This window comes from Hippoglossus stenolepis, chromosome 3 (genome assembly GCF_022539355.2).
Source record: "Hippoglossus stenolepis isolate QCI-W04-F060 chromosome 3, HSTE1.2, whole genome shotgun sequence".
Taxonomy (NCBI): Eukaryota; Metazoa; Chordata; class Actinopteri; order Pleuronectiformes; family Pleuronectidae; genus Hippoglossus; species Hippoglossus stenolepis.
This window is the reverse complement of record NC_061485.1, coordinates 14,891,134-14,911,149: the sequence shown is the minus strand read 5'-3', so window position 1 is coordinate 14,911,149 and position 20,016 is coordinate 14,891,134. Positions and strand designations below refer to the sequence as shown.

Sequence of the window (20,016 nt, the reverse complement as noted above, 5' to 3'; positions counted from 1 at the left end):
GAGACTGGATTGTGCAAAGTACAGTTATTTGCCACGGGAAGTTAAAGTGTCACAGTCACAGGCAGAGGCATCATATTACTGTAGCTCAACGTGCTAATTTAATGATCTGAATACTTCGGCCACCTCTGACATTTTCAGGGTTTCAATTTGGTTTTAAAACGTGAGCTGTTCCCCCGGGTGACGCGGCTGAGGACCCACCGGACCCACCCTGGTGCCACGGACCGTCCGCGGCTGCCTGAGCGTCGCTGTGCTGCGGAAGATGCTGTTCACTGAGCGGAAGATGGCGACTGTTTGGAGGCTGCAGAGGAACCTCCAAAGCTGATACCGGGAAGGAGAACAGACACACGCAGCGACCCCTGAACAACACGTCCAAAACCACGGTACTGGGTTCATTTGTTTGTTTTTTTCCAGTTTCAGGGTTGAAATCCAGGGAAAGTGTGTGTGTGGCATTGGAGGAGCCACCGCTAGCAAAGATTATCAGCAGTGCTCCGGGACTGAACATAGCAGCTAGCTTGTTAGCTGCCAGGGTGTAACTTAGCTTAAAAAGGATGTCGTGTCATCGAGACAATTGAGAGGTAGGGAAGTCCAAAATGTGTCTGGCAGACGTATTTGAAACAAGACATGTATAATGTGTCTTTTTACCGTTATCGACAGAGTAACTGATGTTGGCTAACGCTAGCTTGGGTGCTCATGTTAAGGGAGCTAGCGTCGTTAGCCAGTGCTAGCTCATATATTCCAAGGACCAAACGTTAAATTCAGCAACATGTACGGGCCGGTTGGTCAGTTAAAAAGCACAAGCCAGTCTTCTTTTATAAGTATGATGTATAATATACTTGATGTATTTCTCCAATGCAGTTATCTCTTGGTGATAATTCACATTAGCAGCACAACCGTTTATTTATTGTATGACGGCTAACGACAGCTAGTTGGATGTAGCCTACGCTGTAAAGGGGACGCGCTGTGTGTAGGGGCCAGCTGTTCAGGCTAAAGAAAGGGCACCACCCGTTTTAAACAATGGCTGTAACAATCAAGACTGCTGAGCACATACATGCTATGTTGGTCCCAGCTCTGCAGTGTCATTGGGTTTCCAGGGTAGGATCAAATCTCATCCAGTGTTGTTATAGGATTCATCCTCAATAAATTTGATTTGCAGGAGTCCAGGAATGAACATGGTTTGAATGTGGGGAGTCTACTGCCACGAATAGAATAATTAAGTCATTGTAAAAGTCACGTCTGTTTAGCCAAATTCGGCTGATAGTAAACATGCTCCTGAGCACTGGGATCATTGGTGCATTCATCACATACAATGTCTCCCCATGTCTCAACAGACAATAATGTCCCGCTCCCCTGACAATGAGGATGGATGCTTTGTTGCCATGGATACAGAGGACGACGGTGCAGGCCCTGCTGGGTTAACTGAGGAAGCAGAGGCAAAGATGGGGTCCTCCTGGCGACAAGAAGGGACCATGGACAGTGGTGCCAAAGGAGGGGAGAGAACGATGTCGGAGTTGCCAGAGGAAGTTCTTGAATATATTCTGTCATTCCTCTCACCCTACCAAGAACACAAGACAGCTGCGCTTGTTTGTAAGCAGTGGTATCGCCTCATTAAAGGTATGCCTCTCGCATCTGCATAATCCTGTGTGAAACTGAGAGGGACGGTGGAATGGTTAGCTCGCTGTGGGTGTGAGGGGGCATTACAACATCAGCAGAGAAGTGAAACATTACTTTAAAGGGCCAGCGAGCAGAGTTTAGGAAGATCAATTGGCAGTACTGAAATATAACTTTTATAATTGTGTTACCTGAAAATAAAGAATAAATTGGTTACTGCTAGCTTAGAATGAGCCCTGCCTATCTTTATAAAGAGCAGGTCCTTCTTTTTTGTGTCCGCATGTTGCACTGCCATGTTTCTACAGTATCCCACAATGGACCAACATAACACTGACTGAGTTTTTACCTTATCTGAACCCAAAATTACCTGGGTGAGGGGAGGGGTATGCAGTTGATTGCATTCTACAAACCTAACTGCTAGATACCACTAAATCCTACACACTGGTTCTTGAAACATCTGAGAAGTGACATATAAAAAAGAATGACTCATTCAAATCTGCTTATACTGTAGTTCGAACATTCTGCAAGTGGAGAAATTTAACCTTTTGTGTAACTTATCTGTATTTTCTCTGAACTAGGTGTTGCTTATCAGTGCTATCATGGTTTCTTGAGAGCTGTCCAGGAGGGAAATATCCAGTGGGAAAGTCGCACATACCCATATCCAGGAACCCCTATCACACAGCGCTTCTCACACAGTCAGTACATTCTGCTTTACCACTTGTTGTACTTTTTTTTATACAGTGAATAATATCACTGACATACCCATGAACCATGAAATTACTGAGATATACAGTCCTTCAGGTTTTGTATCTAGTGTCTCTAAATGTTTTAATGTCATTTTAACTGTAGGTTTGGTTTAGAGGACAGGGGACCGCAGATAAAATAGGAAGAGCAACTTCAGACTAGCCATTTTGTCATCGGTTGTGAACTCCAACAACACACAAAGTGTTGGCATTTTGGCGGCAACACCCAGCCATGTTTTTAGAACATTTTAAGCAAATGTAACCGTGTGATGACTAGTTTTACAGTTTTTACAGTTTGAAATCTATCTCCTTCCTGTGCAATAAGAAGTTATGTTATTTATTAACTTTCCAGCTTTAAAAGATTAACATTGAACCTTCCAGTGTCAAAGGCTGTAGCTAAATTTACTGACCTAGAAGCCCACTGATCATATAAGTTTATCTTTATGTCAGTGTATGTCTAATGGTTTGTTGTAATATAAATGTAGTGTCAGATGATCTTAACTGGATTTTAAAGGTAATCTGATCAAGATTTGTAATTTAAAAAAAATCTCTGCATATGTACTGTAAACAACAAATCTGGAAATGCCTTCCATCAATTTTTGTATTGGAAATGCAGGTAACTGTTTTTCTTGGTTGCACACCAACAAACTAGATTGCATAAACAAACAGAAGTAAATATTTATGAGTCAAAGTGGTCAGTGTTTGCATAAGTTTGCTGTTAATCTTGTGGCTGATTTTTGTGTTTTGCAGGTGCATGTTATTATGACTCAAACCAGTCTATGTATGTGTTTGGGGGTTGCACTCAAAGTAGCTGCAATGCTGCCTTCAATGATCTATGGAGACTTGACCTCAACAGCAAGGAGTGGATCCGTCCTTTAGCCTCAGGTATGAGTCCGTCACAAGCAGTAAAGACTGACTGGAAAAATAAATTACAGCTCTTAAAAAAACCTGAAAAACAACACATATGTAGCTCTGGTGGAAAAAGTAAGACTGGGCTTATGTAAGAGCAACTGTGGGAGGGTGAACTTCATGTGTGAATGCAGTGTTCAGATAATGAACGGCAGCAGCTGAGTTGGCAACACAAAACAAAGACGCAGCGTTAAAATGAGATTGTAGTGAAATATTTTAGTGATGCTGTTAAATTTCTGTAAACTTTGGAGCTTTGTTTCCTTTTATGAAACTGCTAGTAGAGCAGTTTCACTTATTGGATTAAAAAAATTGACTCCCATCTCTGCTCTTTTCTTGTACAGGCTCTTATCCGTCTCCTAAAGCTGGGGCGACTCTAGTGATGCACAAAGATCTGTTAGTGCTCTTTGGGGGGTGGACTCGCCCCAGCCCATATCCATTGCACCAACCAGAAAGGTTTTTTGATGAAATCCACAGCTACTCTCCTTCAAAGAATTGGTGAGTTACATTTCAGTACTGGAAAGTAGCACTTTTCATCATGGGTTTTTTGTCGATGTGTGATTTACTATTTCTTTTGTGGATCAGGTGGAACTGCATCGTAACAACACATGGACCTCCACCTATGGCTGGCCACTCTTCCTCAGTAATTGGAAACACCATGGTGGTGTTTGGGGGATCATTAGGAGCTCGTCAAATGTATACATTTATTACTTATATCATACATTATTAAAAACTGAGATGCATGAATTAAAGCTGGAATCTGTAACTTCCTGCAAGTTCAATCTGCAGCAAAGATGATGGGGCATCTAGTGTCACATTTGCAAGGTTTCCTCCCCTCCTTATTCAAGACAGTACAAATATTGTCAGGTGATTATATTCTTTACTGAGGTTATAAAGTTACATCACCTCAGTTACATCTACAGAGCCCACAGAACAATTGCTGATGTTATACTCATAAAATAGACTTAAATCCTAAAAAGAAGGTTGTGTTTCTTCAGTGGAGCTCAAGTAGAAAGAGCTGTTAACACAACTTGTTCAGCCAGCCTCTTAGAGGGCTTTATAAATGTCACCTGGTTTTGTCAAATCTGATCAACACAATAAAGGATCCAACCAAGTTAGTGTTTCATCACAAACATTTACACATTTCAGCTTTAATTCTTAGACTTTAACTGGGCTTTGGTAGTAAATGAAAACTTAAGCTGTCACATCTCACAATGTCGTTCTGTCCTTCGTTGGTTCTGAGCAGGAGTAATGAAGTCTGGGTTCTGGATCTGGAGCAGTGGTCCTGGTCCAAGCCACCCATATCTGGCCCATTACCACACCCACGAGGAGGCCAATCACAAGTAAGGATTCATTCAACAATTCAAGCTATTCAAAATCCATTGTGATTTTATCTTGTTTTGTTGGTCTGACAAGTTGTGGATTTTTACCACTTTAAGACTGTTTTCCATCTCCATGTAATTTTAAGTAGGTGAAGTTGTGATTGAAAACCCCACCCATCTTATTGATATAAAATGTAATTCTACTTTTTAAATCTTTCCTATCAGATTGTCATCGATGATCAGACGTTGCTCATCCTGGGCGGATGTGGTGGTCCTAATGCGGTAGGTTTATTTTGTATTTAATTCTAATATCAGAACAACATGTCTAAATCTCCTTTTAATGTGACTACGGTTTTGACCAAAACCTTTTATCTCTGTTAAAGCTTCTTAAAGATGCCTGGCTGCTTCACATGGACACACCACCCTGGAAATGGCAGCAGCTGCAGGTTGAAAATGAGGACCATGGAGCCCCAGAACTTTGGTGTCACCCAGCTTGTAGAGTAAGTGTCTGTCTTAGCTGTCAGTCCGTGTGTGTGTGCACGTGCAATCCGAAAATCAATCAATGTGTCTTTTATTATCTTTCTCATCTTCTTCAAGGTGGGCCAGTGTGTGGTCGTTTTCTCACAGGCGCCGTCTGGCCGTGCACCGCTCAGCCCAAGTCTCAACTCTCGACCCTCCCCCATAAGTGCCACACCTGCCCCTCTGGGCCCCGAACCGCCTTCCCTGCGCTCTCAGTCTCCTGTTCGGAGTGGGGCCGCCGGTGTTGTCCTGGGAGCTGTCGAAGAGGCTCCGTGTGTAAATGGTCGATGGGGAACCCTGAGACCTCGCCCCTCAGCAAGAGGATATGCCAGAGACGGGAGCCCATCCTCGTCCCAGCAGCCGTCTCCTTTGCAAGGTCCAGACAGCCCTCCTCTTCCTCCACTTCCTCCATTATTAAACGGATCATCACCTTCACCCGGGACCAGCCCAGCCCAGGCTGCATCTCCTCCCTCTCGCCCTCACCTGCCTGCCTCCACGGACTATGATTGGGAGTCTCCCCCTTCTGCCTCCCACCACCCTGAGGTGCCCAGCACTAATGGACTGCATACACCTCCTGCAGGCTGCCCACGCACTCCCCCAGGAGCAGTGTCCCCGGCTGCCTTACGACGAAGTCTGGAGGCAGTAAAAAACAAATCTTCCTCATCTTTACCATCTTCATCATCATCGTCGTCATCATCATCATCGTCATCTTCCTTTCAGACACAGGGAGCCTCTACCGGAGGAGGAAGTGGTGGAGGAGCTGGAGGAGCAGGTCCTCCTGGAACTCCTCCCTCATCATCCTCCAGCCCTCCACAGGCCGCTGGAGCTGATGGACATGCTATCCCACCTATTGCACGGCGTCTTGGTCATCACCCTCCTCAGAGCCTGAACGTAGGAAAACCTTTGTACCAGTCTCTCAACTGCAAGCCCATGCAGATGTATGTTCTGGATGTATCCCGGGCCAAATCTGCCAGGGTGGTGTCTTGGAGAGTTTATGGGAACGGGACTCCTGCAGCAGTCACAGGGCCACCAGAGACCAGCCTCCACACAGTGGTGCAGGGCAGGGGAGAGCTCATCATTTTTGGGGGTCTCATGGACAAAAAACAGAATGTGAAGTACTACCCTAAAACCAACGCCTTGTACTTTGTACGTGCTAAAAGGTAATGCAGCTCCAGACGGGGCTGGGAAGACGGACACTTCCACCTGTGACCACACAAGGAACGAAGACACACAGCCTTTTTCCTATAGAGAGGATTATTGGAAAAGAACATTGTTAGATGTTCCACTTCAGAAGTTCACGACCCTCCCTTCTGCCTACTGCAAGCATTCAAAATAAAACACTTTAACTACACTTTGATAAAGCATACGGTTAAATGAGAATCCTGACTGTGTGTGTGCTTGTTTGACAGCGAGTGTGTGTGTGTATTTGTGAGTGCCAGGACATTTTTTGTTGTCCCAGTGATCAACCAAACAAAGTTTCTTTTTTTTTTTCTGTGTCACCCTTCTCTGAACTCTTAACAGAGAGGAGCTCTGGAAGAACTGACAGAAATGGTTGACGACTACCTTGATTTTTGTATCACTCTTTAAGCCTGCTATGTTTACATTGAAAACCGTGTGCGTGTGTTTGTGTGTGTGTGTGTGCGCGTGTGCCTGTGTGTGCGTGCGTGCACAATAGTGGTTAAAAGTTTTTGACTAATGTGTGTCGGGATCTTGGTGTGAGAGATATGGCACTGTACTAAAAAGATAGTTGAACAATAAAGGCCTCCATGTCTAATCTGTCACAGTCTTCATATTGCTACAGTGTTTGTTTGTGGTCTATCATAAGTAGCTGTTTTAGAGCTGTCACTGATTTTACCTGTTCTTCAGAAGGTTGTCATGGATATGGATCATAAATCAATATCTTTCAAACTGAACTTGTAAGCCAAAGATGGATGAGAAGTTTGTGGAGACTAAGAGAAGCCATGATATTTTTTCTTTTATAAGCAAGAAGTTTTAATTTTAGATAAAATTTACTCGTATACTAAATGCTCATAAATGCTATTAAATTTATAGCATAGAAATGCTTTTAAAGCTTGAATTACGTTTGAACTTAACTTAAATCTGTCCAAATATATAAAGAAATAAACAAAAGTAACCTCAGTTTCAAATATGGAGAATTCACTTTCTCAGCAGCACTGATTAAGTCAGTACACGTAGTTTATCAGGGGCTGAGTAAGAGCGGCCTCTAGTGGCTGCTCTTAAATCAGCACAAAAAGGAAAGGGGTCATTCAGTGATGAGTCATCTCAACTGCAAGTAGCATCATCTAATATAAAATACCTTATAGAAATTGATACCTCGTTATGTGCAGATTTTTAACATTTTTAATTACAATTAATCCTTATCCTCTTTTAAATCTCCCCTAAAGACTCATTTTTATAGCTGTGCTTTCTCTGAATTCTGATCTTACCTTCTATTATGATCATTTTATAATGTTTAATGAGGTTTTTTACTCTTTTATCATCTTGAACAATTTTCATTTCTGTATCTGTTGCTGTGTGATCTTCAAATAGCTTTTAAATTGTTTCAAATTGTTTGCCTTAAATTTTTCATTTTTAACTTGTGAAGCACCATGTAACTGTGTTTTGGAAGGTGCTATATGAATAAAGTTAATAATTATTATTACATATATCATATATAATTCACTAAGGTAATTGGTTACACTCTAAATGTATCTTACTCAAATATTTATATACTAAATGATTAATATTGTGTTACTAATAATAATAATTGTTTCCGGTTTAAAGTCAGTGGTGAAAAAACTATTCAGATCAAAAGTAGCAATACCACAGTGGTAAATGTCCATTAAAAATGTCACTCAAGTAGTTGTAGCTCTAAGTAACAACATGCACTTTAAGTATCAAAAGTAAAAGTGTATATATCATATCATATAATATATTATTTGCATTCATTTGTAAGTACCTTTTATTATATACGACATTCTTTGATATACTTTGGTATATATATATATTTTATATGATATACTACGTTATATTAAATACTGTGTTTTGAAAGGTGCAATATAAATAAAGTTTATTATTATTATTGTTGTTATTATATATATTTTTAAAGATTATTTTCTTGAAAGCAAATGTTTATATACTAAATAATAATAATTATTATTATTATTAATTAGTAATATTATTTGCTAATTCAAAATTTTGTTTACTAGACTATCCACACGATCTTTTGCAAATTGACCTCGTTTCCACACCCACAGTCACTTTTTTTAAATCCTCAGTCTCCTCTCCCTCAGACTCTCCATCCCCCTCTGCGAACCAACAACCTTTTACCCAGAGAGCTGCTATAGGAGCAGAGCAGGGGCAGCTCGGAGCTCAGCAGTCTGATTTGAGCAGAATCAGGGAGGTGGTGAGGTGGCAGACTGCACTGAGGAGGTATTGGCTCTGACAGCGAGGCAGTGGGAGGAGCCTGTGACAATGAATGTGCTGAGGACACATGTTTACAATGATAGGGGGAGAGAGGGGGAAGAATGGAGCTGCTGCACAGGACCACTGCACACTGTGAGTTTCCCAATGAAGTCACCCAATGCAAGAGACGTTTGTTTTGCTAAGTTTTCATGAGGCAAGTGAGAGGAGCGTTCTGCTTGAGTGTGGTTGTAGCTGGTGCTGTGCAGGTTTGTGTAGTTGGTTTGACTGAATTAAAGTGTAGGCCTTGTGCGAGAGCCTGTGTTTGTGTCTGCAAGAGAAATAATTGTCTGCTTTCTAGGATGCATTCTTTAATGTTAAATCTAACTGGTTACTATCTTGTTTCCACATCTCTGCTTGTAGTGAAGTTAAGTTAAACTGACAGACTGGTTTCAAAATATGTCAGCCATGAGCTAAACCTGAATATTTCCAGGAGGACATCAGTCTTCCTCATGATGCACAACCACTCTCTGCCCTTGTAGCCTAAACACACCTGAACCTTTTATAATTCACAACATAAACAACACTATTTGATTCTCTTGCAGATGGTGCCTCTATTAAACATCCTGACAGTCAAGGGAGCTAATGAAAGTCACTGCAGAAGGACACCAGAGTGGCTGGGTGTCATGTGATACACATGCAGAACACACATTCAATGAGTGATCACAAAGGCGTTTGCTTTTGACGTCACTGTTCTGCTCTAAGTACAACACACTCTCCCTGTTCCCTGCTATCTCAAACAAGCAGGAGGTGACACAACAAGGACGAAGTGTCATTTCTCCGGGATGACCAGTTCTCAGCTGCTGGACACTTCATCCACAGAGTCTGTGTTTGGTGCTCAGGCTCCCCACAGGATGGCATCCACAGTGTCTGCGGCCCCGCGTGGAGTCTTCGGCCCCTCGCCGCCCCCTCAAGCTGTTTGGCCTCCTCTGGACTTCGCCCTGGGCGCCCTGGCCTGCTGCGCGGCGTGTGTGTTCACCAATCCCCTGGAGGTTGTGAAGACCCGTCTGCAGCTCCAGGGAGAGCTGTGCGCGCGTGGATCCTACCAGAGGCACTACCGGGGAGCCCTCCAGGCCCTGTGGGTGGTGGGCCGCACAGACGGGCTCCGGGGCCTGCAGAAGGGGCTCTCGGTCGGCCTGATCTACCAGGGTGTGATGAATGGTGTAAGGCTGGGCTCCTATTCCTACTGTGAAGCTTTGGGTATAACCTCACTCCACGGGGGCAGTCTGCTGTCAGGGGCAGGGGCTGGGGCACTGGGTGCCTTCATTGCCTCTCCTGCCTACCTGGTAAGTTTACTGAAGTTTCTCTTTTAGTACACCCTCCAAAGAAGTTATTTTGAATGTTCCCAAAGGAAAGTTTAGGGTGAAAACACATCACTGATGCTATTTTAACAAACAAAGAGACTCCATAGACAGTGACATGTAAACTGATCTGTATTTTTTTTTGCTTGTTAGCCCGTAAAACAAAGCAATCTGAAATTGCAACCCCTCATCACAGGCTGCATGTTTGTGAGATGACTTTTACCCTTTCAGTATTTAATTTATAATGATCCCTGAGGAGCAGAGGTGGTTCTAATATTTTTCTAAATCTGGGGCCTTAAAGGGGCTACAACTTACACAGAGAGGCCCATTACATGTCCAAAGGCCGTGAACACTTCCTGATTTAGTAAGGAGCACATTTAAATCATTCCTTGTTTACTGTTAGCTCTATAACTTTGAGCAAAGCCACACATATTGAATATATTTTGAAAATTGTTCCTTGTTCATGAACATAATGTACTTCCAAAAAGTTTGGAAAATCTAAGTCTTAACAAATTGACACATTTATTATTAGAATTGTTAGTAAGTGACTAGTATTTTAAAGACTACATGCAGGACAGAGGCCCTTCAGGGGGCAATCAGATTTCAGCTGGGGCCAGTGCCCCCATGACCCCACCTCTCACCTCTGGATCCGCCCCTGCTGAGGAGGTGAAGCTATAGTATTCCGCAAGAAACGAGAAAACCGTTGAGTAAAGTTTGTGTCTTATTTTTGGCTTGTGAAATATTAACCTAATCTCTTTGAGATCTTTGCTTCATGATATTACATTCAGGATAAAAACTGTACCTGTTACTATTTGTGCTTTAGTATGTCCCTCAAACATTGTTTGTGTCAGCCAGTATGTTGTTGTGTTGGTCCTGTATCTGTTGTAGTTTGCGAGTGTGAACTTAAACACTAAACCCAATTGGAAGTTAAAACCTGTGTACAATTAATAATTGATCTCGTCTGATTAGGTTACACTTGTCACCCTTAACCTTACACACACTTATAAGTTACTTAACAACCAAACAACTGCAGGGACTGCAGATACAAATTAGAATGTATGACTAAAACGTGCACAAAGACATGATGTACCCAAGTGTTCATGTTATTTTTGTGCATTTTCTCATAAACAGTTAGTTTTCATCTGCCTGATCTGAACAAACCTTTAATTAAACCTCCCTTGAGATTGAATCTATAGTAAAAAAAACAAAAACACATCAATTCAATGTTCTGTCTGTCGCTAATTTCCAACAAGTGAAAATTATAGGACAGGACACAGCAAATTCTGTAAATTGAGTTCATTTACACCATAAGATATATTTTATTAGCCACAGTAGGACATTTCTGCATTACAAGACAAGGTCACCATTTTGTATCTTTGTACTATCCACATCCACGGTTTTGTTTACTGTAATCATTCCTCTGGCCCTGAAACAATTCTTTCATAACACATTTGCAGTGAAAGTGATGGGGGCTTCACTGGTCTTTAAACAAATCAAAGTTTATGGTCATTTTACTAGGAAATTCCCTGTTTTTGTTTCCCAGGAGCCTGTTTTCTTGCTGAGCTTTGATGAAGGAGTTTTGTACTGTGTATTGGAATCATGTTGATCTCAATCTTTACACCAAGAAAGGTTACACCAAACATTAACTTTCAATGAACATGCTGTACAGGCATGTCAGCATTGTTTTAAGACTGACTTAATTACATTAAAAAAACTATGAGGAAGAAACATTTGTGAGCATACAGTAGTTGAATAAAGATCAACCCCTGTAGATTTTTCTTATTTAGATTCACAAAATCAAGATAATTTTTGGGATCTGCTAAAAATTTCATCTGTTGATAGATATCAGCACTCCATACATGCCTGATTTCATTCACAAAGATCTCTGCGTTATTTCTTGAGAAAATAAAAATTAAAAAAACGTCGGATAAACATCCTATCTTTCAATGTTAAAGAAAGGGAAAAACAATTTCACGATCTGCCCCCTCAATTGAATCCACTTTAAAAGTGAGTGGGCTCCTCCTTGGCCCATACAACATCCTTCCATCAAGTTTCAATAAAATAGGTTCAGCATTAGTAGTTTGTGTAATCCTGTTAAAAAACAAACGGCAATGAAAACATAACCTACTTGGTGGTGGTAACGATCTAAAAAACCCAACATTGAAACTTTTTGTAAATCAGCAGTATTGTGCGTCAGAACAAACAAGAAACATGAAAGAACAGGGCTCAGTTTCAAAGGCATCTCAAATGTCCTGGATCTATTTTTTAACCAGGGCGAGAGCTGGTGTAGCAAATTATATTAGCTTTGGGTTTGTCATAGATAAGTTCTCATTTAAAGACATTTTTGATTCACTATAATCTTGAGTCTGTCTCCGGGACCCAAACCAGGCCCGACTCCGCTTTGCTGTTCAATATGGATGAAGATGTAATGGTCATCTATTAAGCTAGCCACAGTTTGACGCCCTCATAATATCAAATGTCACCATGTCTTGATTAACAGCACGTTTTTATGAACGTCCTCCTCTGCACGTCCTCTTTTAATATGATACGAGTCATGTTGATATTTTTCTGCCTCAGCTGAAGCATCTGACCTTTTACTCCCTCATGGAAAGACAATACTATGGGATGACATGCTGGTCTATATCTCGGTCACTAAATATACCCTGCATGTGGCAACAACCTACCGCCTGCTGTCAAGAATATACGGTATCTTATGGCTCCTTCCTGTGAGCTGTTGGCAGGGAGTTATGTAATTGACACTCTGTATTAGGTCGAGCGGAGAGGCTTGCTTTGGTGCGTGTTGTTATTGTGTCAGGTAATTCAGGTTTGGTGCAGGAATTTCTTTGTCGAGTTCCCGGCAAAGTTTCTTGACTTAGTGACAGGTTTGGTTTTATTACCGGATGTTATGTTTTCACCTCTGTTTGTTTGTCAGCACGATTACGCAAACACTACTGAATGGAATTCCATGAAACTTGGTGAAGGATGGGACATGGGCTGAGAAAGAACCCTTTTGGTATGGATCTGCATCTCAAGCTAGATGACAATTTCCCAGGGAATAAATGATGAGCCTTGTTAAAACAACAAAACGGGCACATTTAGGGGACTGATATCTATGAGTGTGTGCAATTTGGTGCCGATCAAAATAAAAAAACTGGATCTAGCGGATTTCAATTTGCTTTAGTGGGGTAGTAGGATTTCAGCTGCTATTCTACAACAAATAGGGCTAGAAACCGGTAACTAGCCGAGATAATGTGGATTCAGAGGGAAATCAACAGTTAATGTGTCTTTCTATTGGTCCCAACAAACATGAAGGATTTTGTCGAGAATTTAAGGGAGCTGTTAAAGTATAGTGTGATGTATAAACCTGAAAACTCCTTAAACCTTGTGTGGTGTATTTTATTTACAGGTGAAGACTCATCTCCAAGCTCAAACTGTGCAAGCCATAGCAGTCGGTCACCAGCATAACCATCTGGTAAGACACATGAAGACAAGTTTTCATCTGGAGTCATTTCATACTATGTGTTCAGATGCTTCAGTTGCAAGTTTTCAAGAAATACATAGTGAACCATTTCAGTATTTTATTTTTATATATCATTCATCGCAGCTAAAGTAACTGTGGTATTTTATTTTTGCAGTCGGTCCAGGTTTGGGTGCTTAATCAATGATGATGCATCATCTTTTATAAAGTCATCATATAAATTTCAGTTTTTCCACAGCTTCTCATGAGTATTTTCTGTTTTTTGTTTGTTAATTTATTTCATACATTTCATACGTCATTTCATACTTTATTTCCAACACATTCTTAGAAGAACATCAGGTTTAGGATAAAAAAAATCCTCATCGTATAGACATGAAACAGGTGTTTAGTGTCTATAATTTGCATGTGATACACTTTTATTCACAAAAGATGCTGATACCAATATTAGGGAGTAATAACTTTCTGACATGATATTTTGGGGGAAAACAACAAAAAACTGGCAATTCCTCCTAAGATTTCATTATCAAACCCTTTTGATGAATAAATGTCATTGAGGCTTAAACCATAAAACTCAAATATGACCAAATATAAAGAACTTGAATGAAGATTCCTTTATGTGAAATATAAACATAAATGCACATCTTTCTGCATCGTTTATTCTGTAAAATAAATGTTTTTTTCTAATCAGTGCATATCAGCGAACATAAATGTCTGTGAACAGCTCATATTGGATGACATTACCTATAACCAACCTATAAATCGGTCAGGCTCTAGTAAGGAGACTTCTTCACATGACTCAGGGTGATATCCAGGAAAAGGTTTTAAACAGCAAATTGTTCACAAAAGGATGAAAATATTATATTTGTAACCCATGTATTACTATTACACAATAGTAAAACACACACTTTGTTATTAGACACTAATATCTGCTGCTTCCAATAACTTTTTCACATTTTGTTTTATTTTGTCATTTCAGGGAGTGTCTGATGCCTTCGTCTCCATCTATAGAAGAGAAGGTTTGATTGGTCTCTGGAGGGGTGTGAACGGGGCCGTGCCGCGAGTCATGGTGGGATCAGCTGCTCAGCTGGCGACCTTCACCTCGGCCAAGGACTGGGTGTCACATTCCCAGGTAGATGTGATGAGCCGCTGACATTTGTACTATTTGCACATGTACTCTACAACAATTTCCGTCATGCTGTCAGCCAGAAGTCAAATTCCAGTTACACCTCAGATTCTTTGTTTCTTTCCAGTGGCTCAGTCCAAACAGATGGCTCACGACATTGATCGCTGCCATGATCAGCGGCGTCGCCGTGGCCATCAGCATGACGCCATTTGACGTCATTAGCACGAGGCTCTACAACCAGCCTGTCGATGAGTTTCGTCGGGTGAGTTTAAATAATCTCATCAAATTTGGGTTTTGTGCTCAATCTTGGTTTAATGGGATTAAGTTTAATATGTAAACACGCACTATAGGACCAAAGCTTGTTGTTTTCCTTCTGTGCCTCTCAGGGACGTCTGTACCATGGGTTTTCTGACTGTATGCTGAAGGTGTGCCAAGCTGAAGGTCTGCTGGGGTTGTACAAGGGCATGGGCCCAGTCTTCCTGCGTTTGGCCCCACACACAGTGCTCAGCATGGTGTTCTGGGACCTGATGAGGCATCATGGAGTCGACCAGAGCCAGGAGAGGAGCTAAAACTACCCAAATGCAACGGCTGGACTCAGTTAGAGCTGTCGGAGTGGTCCATCAGTGAATAAAAGACAAATGACATTTCTACGATTAGTGATACCACTGTCATGTCTGTACAGCAGTCAGAGCCAGGGTAGATAAGTCGCTTTGTTTCCAGTCCTTATGCTGTACTTTTATATGAACTGTGCAGGGTGACTGTCGCCTCACAGCAAGAAGGTTCCCGGTTCTTTCTGTGTTGCGTGTTCTCGCCATGTCTGCATGGGTTTTCTCCAGGTACTCCCGTTTCCTGCCATAGTTCAAAGACAGTTCAGATCGTGGTTAGAGTAATTGGCCGTGATGTGAATGTGAGCATGAAGGATTGTTCGTCTCTATATGTTGGCCCTGCGATACTGGCAACCTCTCCAGTGTCTCTCGCCTCCCGCCCAATGTCAGCTGAGATTGGCTCCAGCTCCCCCGTGACCCTCAAAGGATGAGCGGGATAGATAATGTTTGGATGGAGACACGAGTGCTGTATCAATGTTCTCCGTCAGAACGTGAATAAGCACATTTCCCAAAATGTCAAATAATTCCTCTCAGAGAGCATTTGTCTCCCAGGAAGTCAGGATGTCGGCTTGACCTACAAATACAGAAGACGGACACATGTTGCACAGACTCTGACAGAATTACTATCAAAATTCTCCAATATATATGTTTGAAGCTGTCGACAAACTATCAGGTTTTTGCCTCAAAATACCTCAAATGCAAAAAGCGATTTCTCTGTGGATCACACTGGAATGAGAGAAAGGCCTCCTGTTTATGTCTCGAGCAATTTAACGAAGCACAAGAACAAATCTGGATTATTAAAAAGTGTCTATTCCATGTTTATAATCCAGTGTGGCTGCTGTAACGTGTTGTGGTTTAATACATACCTCTTGTTGCCTTTGTTGTATGTAAAGAAAAAAAACGTGATGGGAATATTTTGTATTTACTGTCACCAAGAATGCCATTTGATTTTTGAGGTTTTTATTTAAAACAAGGGAACTTGAATCCTTTGAACAGCTGTTTATAAAAATGAGAATAATAATAATAAAAACATTTTCTTGTATGAAATATCTTGTATAAATGTGTTTTTGTGTCCGCTTAGGCACAAATGCTGCTTCTTTTTGTGATACATGATATCTTAAGTGACATTGTAAACACTGATTTTATTCTGAAAAGGTGTCTGATTGGTCTGTAAACCTAATCATCTGTTTGGAGGACATTCAGTCCTATTCATCAGGAAATGACGAGACAAGATAAACACAGTCAAATCAAAGTTGACCTTTGGAGCTTAACTGTGGAGCACACTCACACACTTTACCAAAGCTTTGACTCACAGGAACTTAGCACAAACTGACTTGTTGGTCTTTGCTGAACAGATTGTAGTAGCATGTGTGAGAGATCATAGTGTTTTTTGTGTGAAACAAACATGTTTCTCCCCTTCTCCTGGATCCTGGGGACTTCTGAATGGATGCCTTTTGATTCAAACACCCCAATTGACTGTTTTCTTCAAGGTGAGTTTATGTGTAAATCTTCCTTGTGGCAATATAGTTCCTATTTGTTTTCCTCAAAATCCTTAATCCTGCAAAGTTAGGACATTTTTTTTAACATATAACATATTTTTTTGTTATCAAAGGTCTTGTGGGTGCATGTGCAATATCAGTGCTGTGCAGTCTGATGAGAGTTTACTATTTCCTTCAAACATGCAGGTGAGTTTATTGTGGAGAAAAGAAAGAGGAAAATGTAGTGAACCTTTAAGAGCAGGTTTCTGAGTTAATATTCTCTGTGTTTCTCTCCACACAGTGATTCTGAAACTGAAAGTAAGCAGAGGTCATCGTCACCCGTCAATCCTCTGAGAGGGAACTGGAGAACAGCCCTCCAGTTCTGGTCCCTGACGCTCGTCCTGTCTCTGGTGGGCTCCAGGGTCTCCTCTCTCATAGTGCTGGAGTTTTCTCTCCGAGCGGCTTCCTCTTGGGCATCAGCAGGACTGGTGAGTTCCTCAAACAGACGTACAGAGCACCTGAAAGCGCTGATTATGTCTTATTTACATTTAATTCAGGAGATACTCTCAGTTGTTTGTTCTTGTGTTCAACATATGAATCCTTCTAACACTGATGTGACTCATTTTCATCCATGCTTCAATATGTCTTTACTCAGGATGCCCATGGCCGAGGCCTGTACCTCCTCCTGCTCCAGTGCCAGTTTTCCCTTGGTTGCTGTTTCACCTGTGCTCTGGTCTTCCTCCATCAGGGGGCTCCACACAGCTCCCTAAACTTGTTCCTGGCAGCTGCGATCAGCTGGGCACTGGCAAGTGTCAGCCACAGTCTGTGGAGCCATGTGGCTAGACACTACCCGCTGCATAGCACAGAGCCTTACTGTGGGAAATGCATCACCCTCCTGACCTCAGGACACACCATACTGACCTCACTGCAGAGAGCGGTTGTCTTGGCTTTTGCTTTTGCAACTGTGGCTTCCTTTGCCACAGTATATGACCACTTCCTGTCCCAGAAGGATGCTCTGAAGTTTTGGACTCCACTGACACTCTGCTACACCGTGTTGGTTATTTACATTCAAGGTGATGGTCAGGGGAGTGTGGGTAATGAAATGGTTCTTAAGGAGATAGTAAAAATCTTAGATTAGATAAACTAAAAGGGATAGTTCACCTAAAAATGAAAATTCACTCATTATCTACTCACCACTATGCCAATGGAGGGGTGGGTGAAGTGTATGAGTCCACAAAACAGTTTCAGGGGTAAACAGCATTGCAGCCAAATCCAATACAATTGAGGTAAATGATAACAGATTCTTTAAACGTATTGTTATTCTTGCACTGCGGCAAATAATACAAAGACAACTAACACTAATACACAAACTAACTTATATTAGAGTATAAGAGACCTTAAATATACCAAATAAACAAACCTAATACATATAAAACCAAAAACCATCCATATCTCAGAAAAGACTTAAGCACAAGACCTTGTAGCATTTTTGTGTAACTTTTTTTTCTTTTCATTTTATGCAGCTGATCAGAATCGGCAGACGGGAGCGCAGGCCCTCTGGCACACGGCCGTGCTGCGACTGGGAGCTTTACTGGTGCTCATGCTGACAGTGGGCAACTGGTCTGACGTCTTGCACATCCTCATCTCTTTCCTGGGAGAAGCAGCCTGTCTGCTGCCCTCTCAGGACCTGCTGCAGGCCGTGTCAAGGGTCTGTATAAATAAATCCTTACCAGTCAAAGACTATATGTTGCATGTTTCCCATTGCTCTATGTTCAGTATATAACTGTTAGGTGTCAGTATTCTTGAGAAATGTGAAAATGAGATGTTTATTTGTCATGCTCCGTTTGTAGGAAGAAGAAGAAACAAGCCCGAGAAAACAAGAGCAGATCTCTGGTCGCAAAACGTTTGAAGTCAAAAGGAAACCAACATCAGACGACAGCTGATAGTGTCCCGGAGATCTACCTCATCACTACCTCAAATATTACCCTGATATTCTACTTTACTTAATAAAATGATTATTGTGACCTCTCCTAAATTGTGCTCCAAATCACTGCTGCTGTTTTGGTTCTTGTATTATAACCAATAGTGTTATCAGAAGATTTGAATCAATTAGAATCAGAAATACTTTATTGATAACTGCCCTTATGGAAATTGGGAAATAGTAAATAACCAACACATTAATTCAACGTCAGGTTTGAAACATATTCTATATCACAACAGTGGATAAAATGAAGCAATATAACAAAAATGTTTGGTTAAAAGCTGTATAGTAAAAAAAAAACAAATAAAGTAATAAAACAAATGTAATTAAACAAATGTCTGATAAAAGCTATTTTATGAAATGCTTTTTAAAAAGTTTCAGCAGAGGATACTGAAGTAGCTTGTCTGATTGAAAGAAAGTCACTGAGATGTCACAAAGTGAAGGTGGACTCCGTCAATTTTACAAAGGATATCAGATCACTCTGTAAAAACAATATACTATTACTACCACTAAAATACATGTATTATATCTTCTGTGACTCTGGAGAGTCTGCATTTTAAGCTGGATGTGTGGGTGGACATGTTGGTGGCAGGGGAGTTTAATGAAAACATTATCCAGTTGCATCATGGGAAATGTAGGATCCACATTTCCTGAGCTTTACCCTCCCTTGGGACTAAAAGGAAAATCATTTCGACCTCTGTTGAGGTTGTTTCTCAGAGTCCATTATAGCCTAATTGCTGAAGTCCTAGTCTAACTTTTACCAAAAGCAGTTTGAAAAAATACATTTTCATCAGAAGTATTTCTTTTCAGTACAGTTGTTAACATCGCTGCAGATGTTTACATTTACAAAAAAGCATCAAGCGTGATTGTGAACATTCAGTCGTCATTGTTTTTCCTTTATCCTGTGTTTCTTCCTGTTGCTTTCCGTTCATTTCCCTCCATTCATGCAATTCTCTGTCTGCACATCCACTGACACTGAAGTAGAGACACATAATGTGATGGTGGTGAGTCAAATGGAAAGTCGTGCTGTTAGAGGCAGTGAAGAGGTTCAGAGGGTTTAATGAGGATTGTGGCTGTGAGATGGGCGGAGCGTGGAGGTCTGGGGATTGTGTCATCAGCAGGCATGCTCCCTCCTGCAGCCGTGACATCACTGCAGCATTCCTTTCCACAGAGCTGGAACAACAGAGACCCCCATCACTCTCCTCATCTCCGTCTCCTGTTAACCCCCTCTCACACATTCCTCAGCCTCGATCAGGAAACTTTCGTTTCAGCTCACACCATCCTCATTTTGACTCTCGGAAAGACAGTAGACCTCACAAGGTTCAGCCCCGGAAACCGAACACAATATTTGCTGATCAGCAGGCCTGATACCACTCAGACTCATTCTGGTGGAGAGCGGCAAAAACAACAAAGCAGCTTTTTCATGGCTCTCACAGACATCACACACTGTTCCCCCCCCACCTCTCCTAATATACCAACATCTCCTCTTG

At 41.4% G+C, this 20,016-nt stretch overlaps 3 protein-coding genes across 4 annotated transcripts; all 3 read left to right on the top strand.

The window, feature by feature from the left end:
* The first annotated feature begins 8 nt into the window (after nucleotides 1–8).
* On the top strand, nucleotides 9–6,872 carry fbxo42 (F-box protein 42). Its single transcript, XM_035151418.2, has 10 exons — nucleotides 9–380; nucleotides 1,329–1,611; nucleotides 2,187–2,303; nucleotides 3,102–3,236; nucleotides 3,602–3,755; nucleotides 3,843–3,953; nucleotides 4,504–4,600; nucleotides 4,805–4,861; nucleotides 4,963–5,079; nucleotides 5,177–6,872. Exons 2-10 carry the CDS (start codon nucleotides 1,335–1,337, stop codon nucleotides 6,260–6,262), a joined length of 2,151 nt encoding a protein of 716 aa, XP_035007309.1. The 5' UTR covers nucleotides 9–380; nucleotides 1,329–1,334; the 3' UTR covers nucleotides 6,263–6,872.
* Nucleotides 6,873–8,543: 1,671 nt separating this feature from the next.
* On the top strand, nucleotides 8,544–16,114 carry slc25a34 (solute carrier family 25 member 34). Of its 2 annotated transcripts, none has more exons than XM_035151446.1 (6): nucleotides 8,544–8,656; nucleotides 9,106–9,846; nucleotides 13,268–13,333; nucleotides 14,316–14,468; nucleotides 14,590–14,724; nucleotides 14,849–16,114. In XM_035151446.1, exons 2-6 carry the CDS (start codon nucleotides 9,346–9,348, stop codon nucleotides 15,029–15,031), a joined length of 1,038 nt encoding a protein of 345 aa, XP_035007337.1. In that variant the 5' UTR covers nucleotides 8,544–8,656; nucleotides 9,106–9,345; the 3' UTR covers nucleotides 15,032–16,114. The 2 variants fall into 2 exon arrangements, with proteins under 2 accessions (XP_035007337.1, XP_035007338.1); XM_035151447.1 differs by having other exon boundaries at nucleotides 8,567–8,656; nucleotides 9,308–9,846.
* Nucleotides 16,115–16,186: 72 nt separating this feature from the next.
* LOC118104515 (transmembrane protein 82) lies at nucleotides 16,187–18,569 on the top strand. Its single transcript, XM_035151445.2, has 6 exons — nucleotides 16,187–16,557; nucleotides 16,680–16,752; nucleotides 16,847–17,033; nucleotides 17,201–17,618; nucleotides 18,069–18,253; nucleotides 18,396–18,569. The coding sequence occupies exons 1-6, from the start codon at nucleotides 16,473–16,475 to the stop codon at nucleotides 18,486–18,488; spliced, it is 1,041 nt and encodes a 346-aa protein (XP_035007336.1). The 5' UTR covers nucleotides 16,187–16,472; the 3' UTR covers nucleotides 18,489–18,569.
* The last annotated feature ends 1,447 nt before the right edge of the window (nucleotides 18,570–20,016 follow it).

Excerpts from the sequence above, each read along its gene's own strand:
- LOC118104515 (XM_035151445.2), top strand. The coding sequence starts at position 16,473 with ATGTTTCTCCCCTTCTCCTGGATCCTGGGGACTTCTGAATGGATGCCT. Across the intron at positions 16,753-16,846 it reads TATTTCCTTCAAACATGCAG|TGATTCTGAAACTGAAAGTA; the intron begins GTGAGTTTATTG and ends CTCTCCACACAG. Across the intron at positions 17,619-18,068 it reads GTTGGTTATTTACATTCAAG|CTGATCAGAATCGGCAGACG; the intron begins GTGATGGTCAGG and ends CATTTTATGCAG.
- fbxo42 (XM_035151418.2), top strand. The coding sequence starts at position 1,335 with ATGTCCCGCTCCCCTGACAATGAGGATGGATGCTTTGTTGCCATGGAT. Across the intron at positions 2,304-3,101 it reads CACACAGCGCTTCTCACACA|GTGCATGTTATTATGACTCA; the intron begins GTCAGTACATTC and ends TGTGTTTTGCAG. Across the intron at positions 3,237-3,601 it reads GATCCGTCCTTTAGCCTCAG|GCTCTTATCCGTCTCCTAAA; the intron begins GTATGAGTCCGT and ends TTTCTTGTACAG.
- slc25a34 (XM_035151446.1), top strand. The coding sequence starts at position 9,346 with ATGACCAGTTCTCAGCTGCTGGACACTTCATCCACAGAGTCTGTGTTT. Across the intron at positions 14,469-14,589 it reads ACTGGGTGTCACATTCCCAG|TGGCTCAGTCCAAACAGATG; the intron begins GTAGATGTGATG and ends GTTTCTTTCCAG. Across the intron at positions 14,725-14,848 it reads CTGTCGATGAGTTTCGTCGG|GGACGTCTGTACCATGGGTT; the intron begins GTGAGTTTAAAT and ends TGTGCCTCTCAG.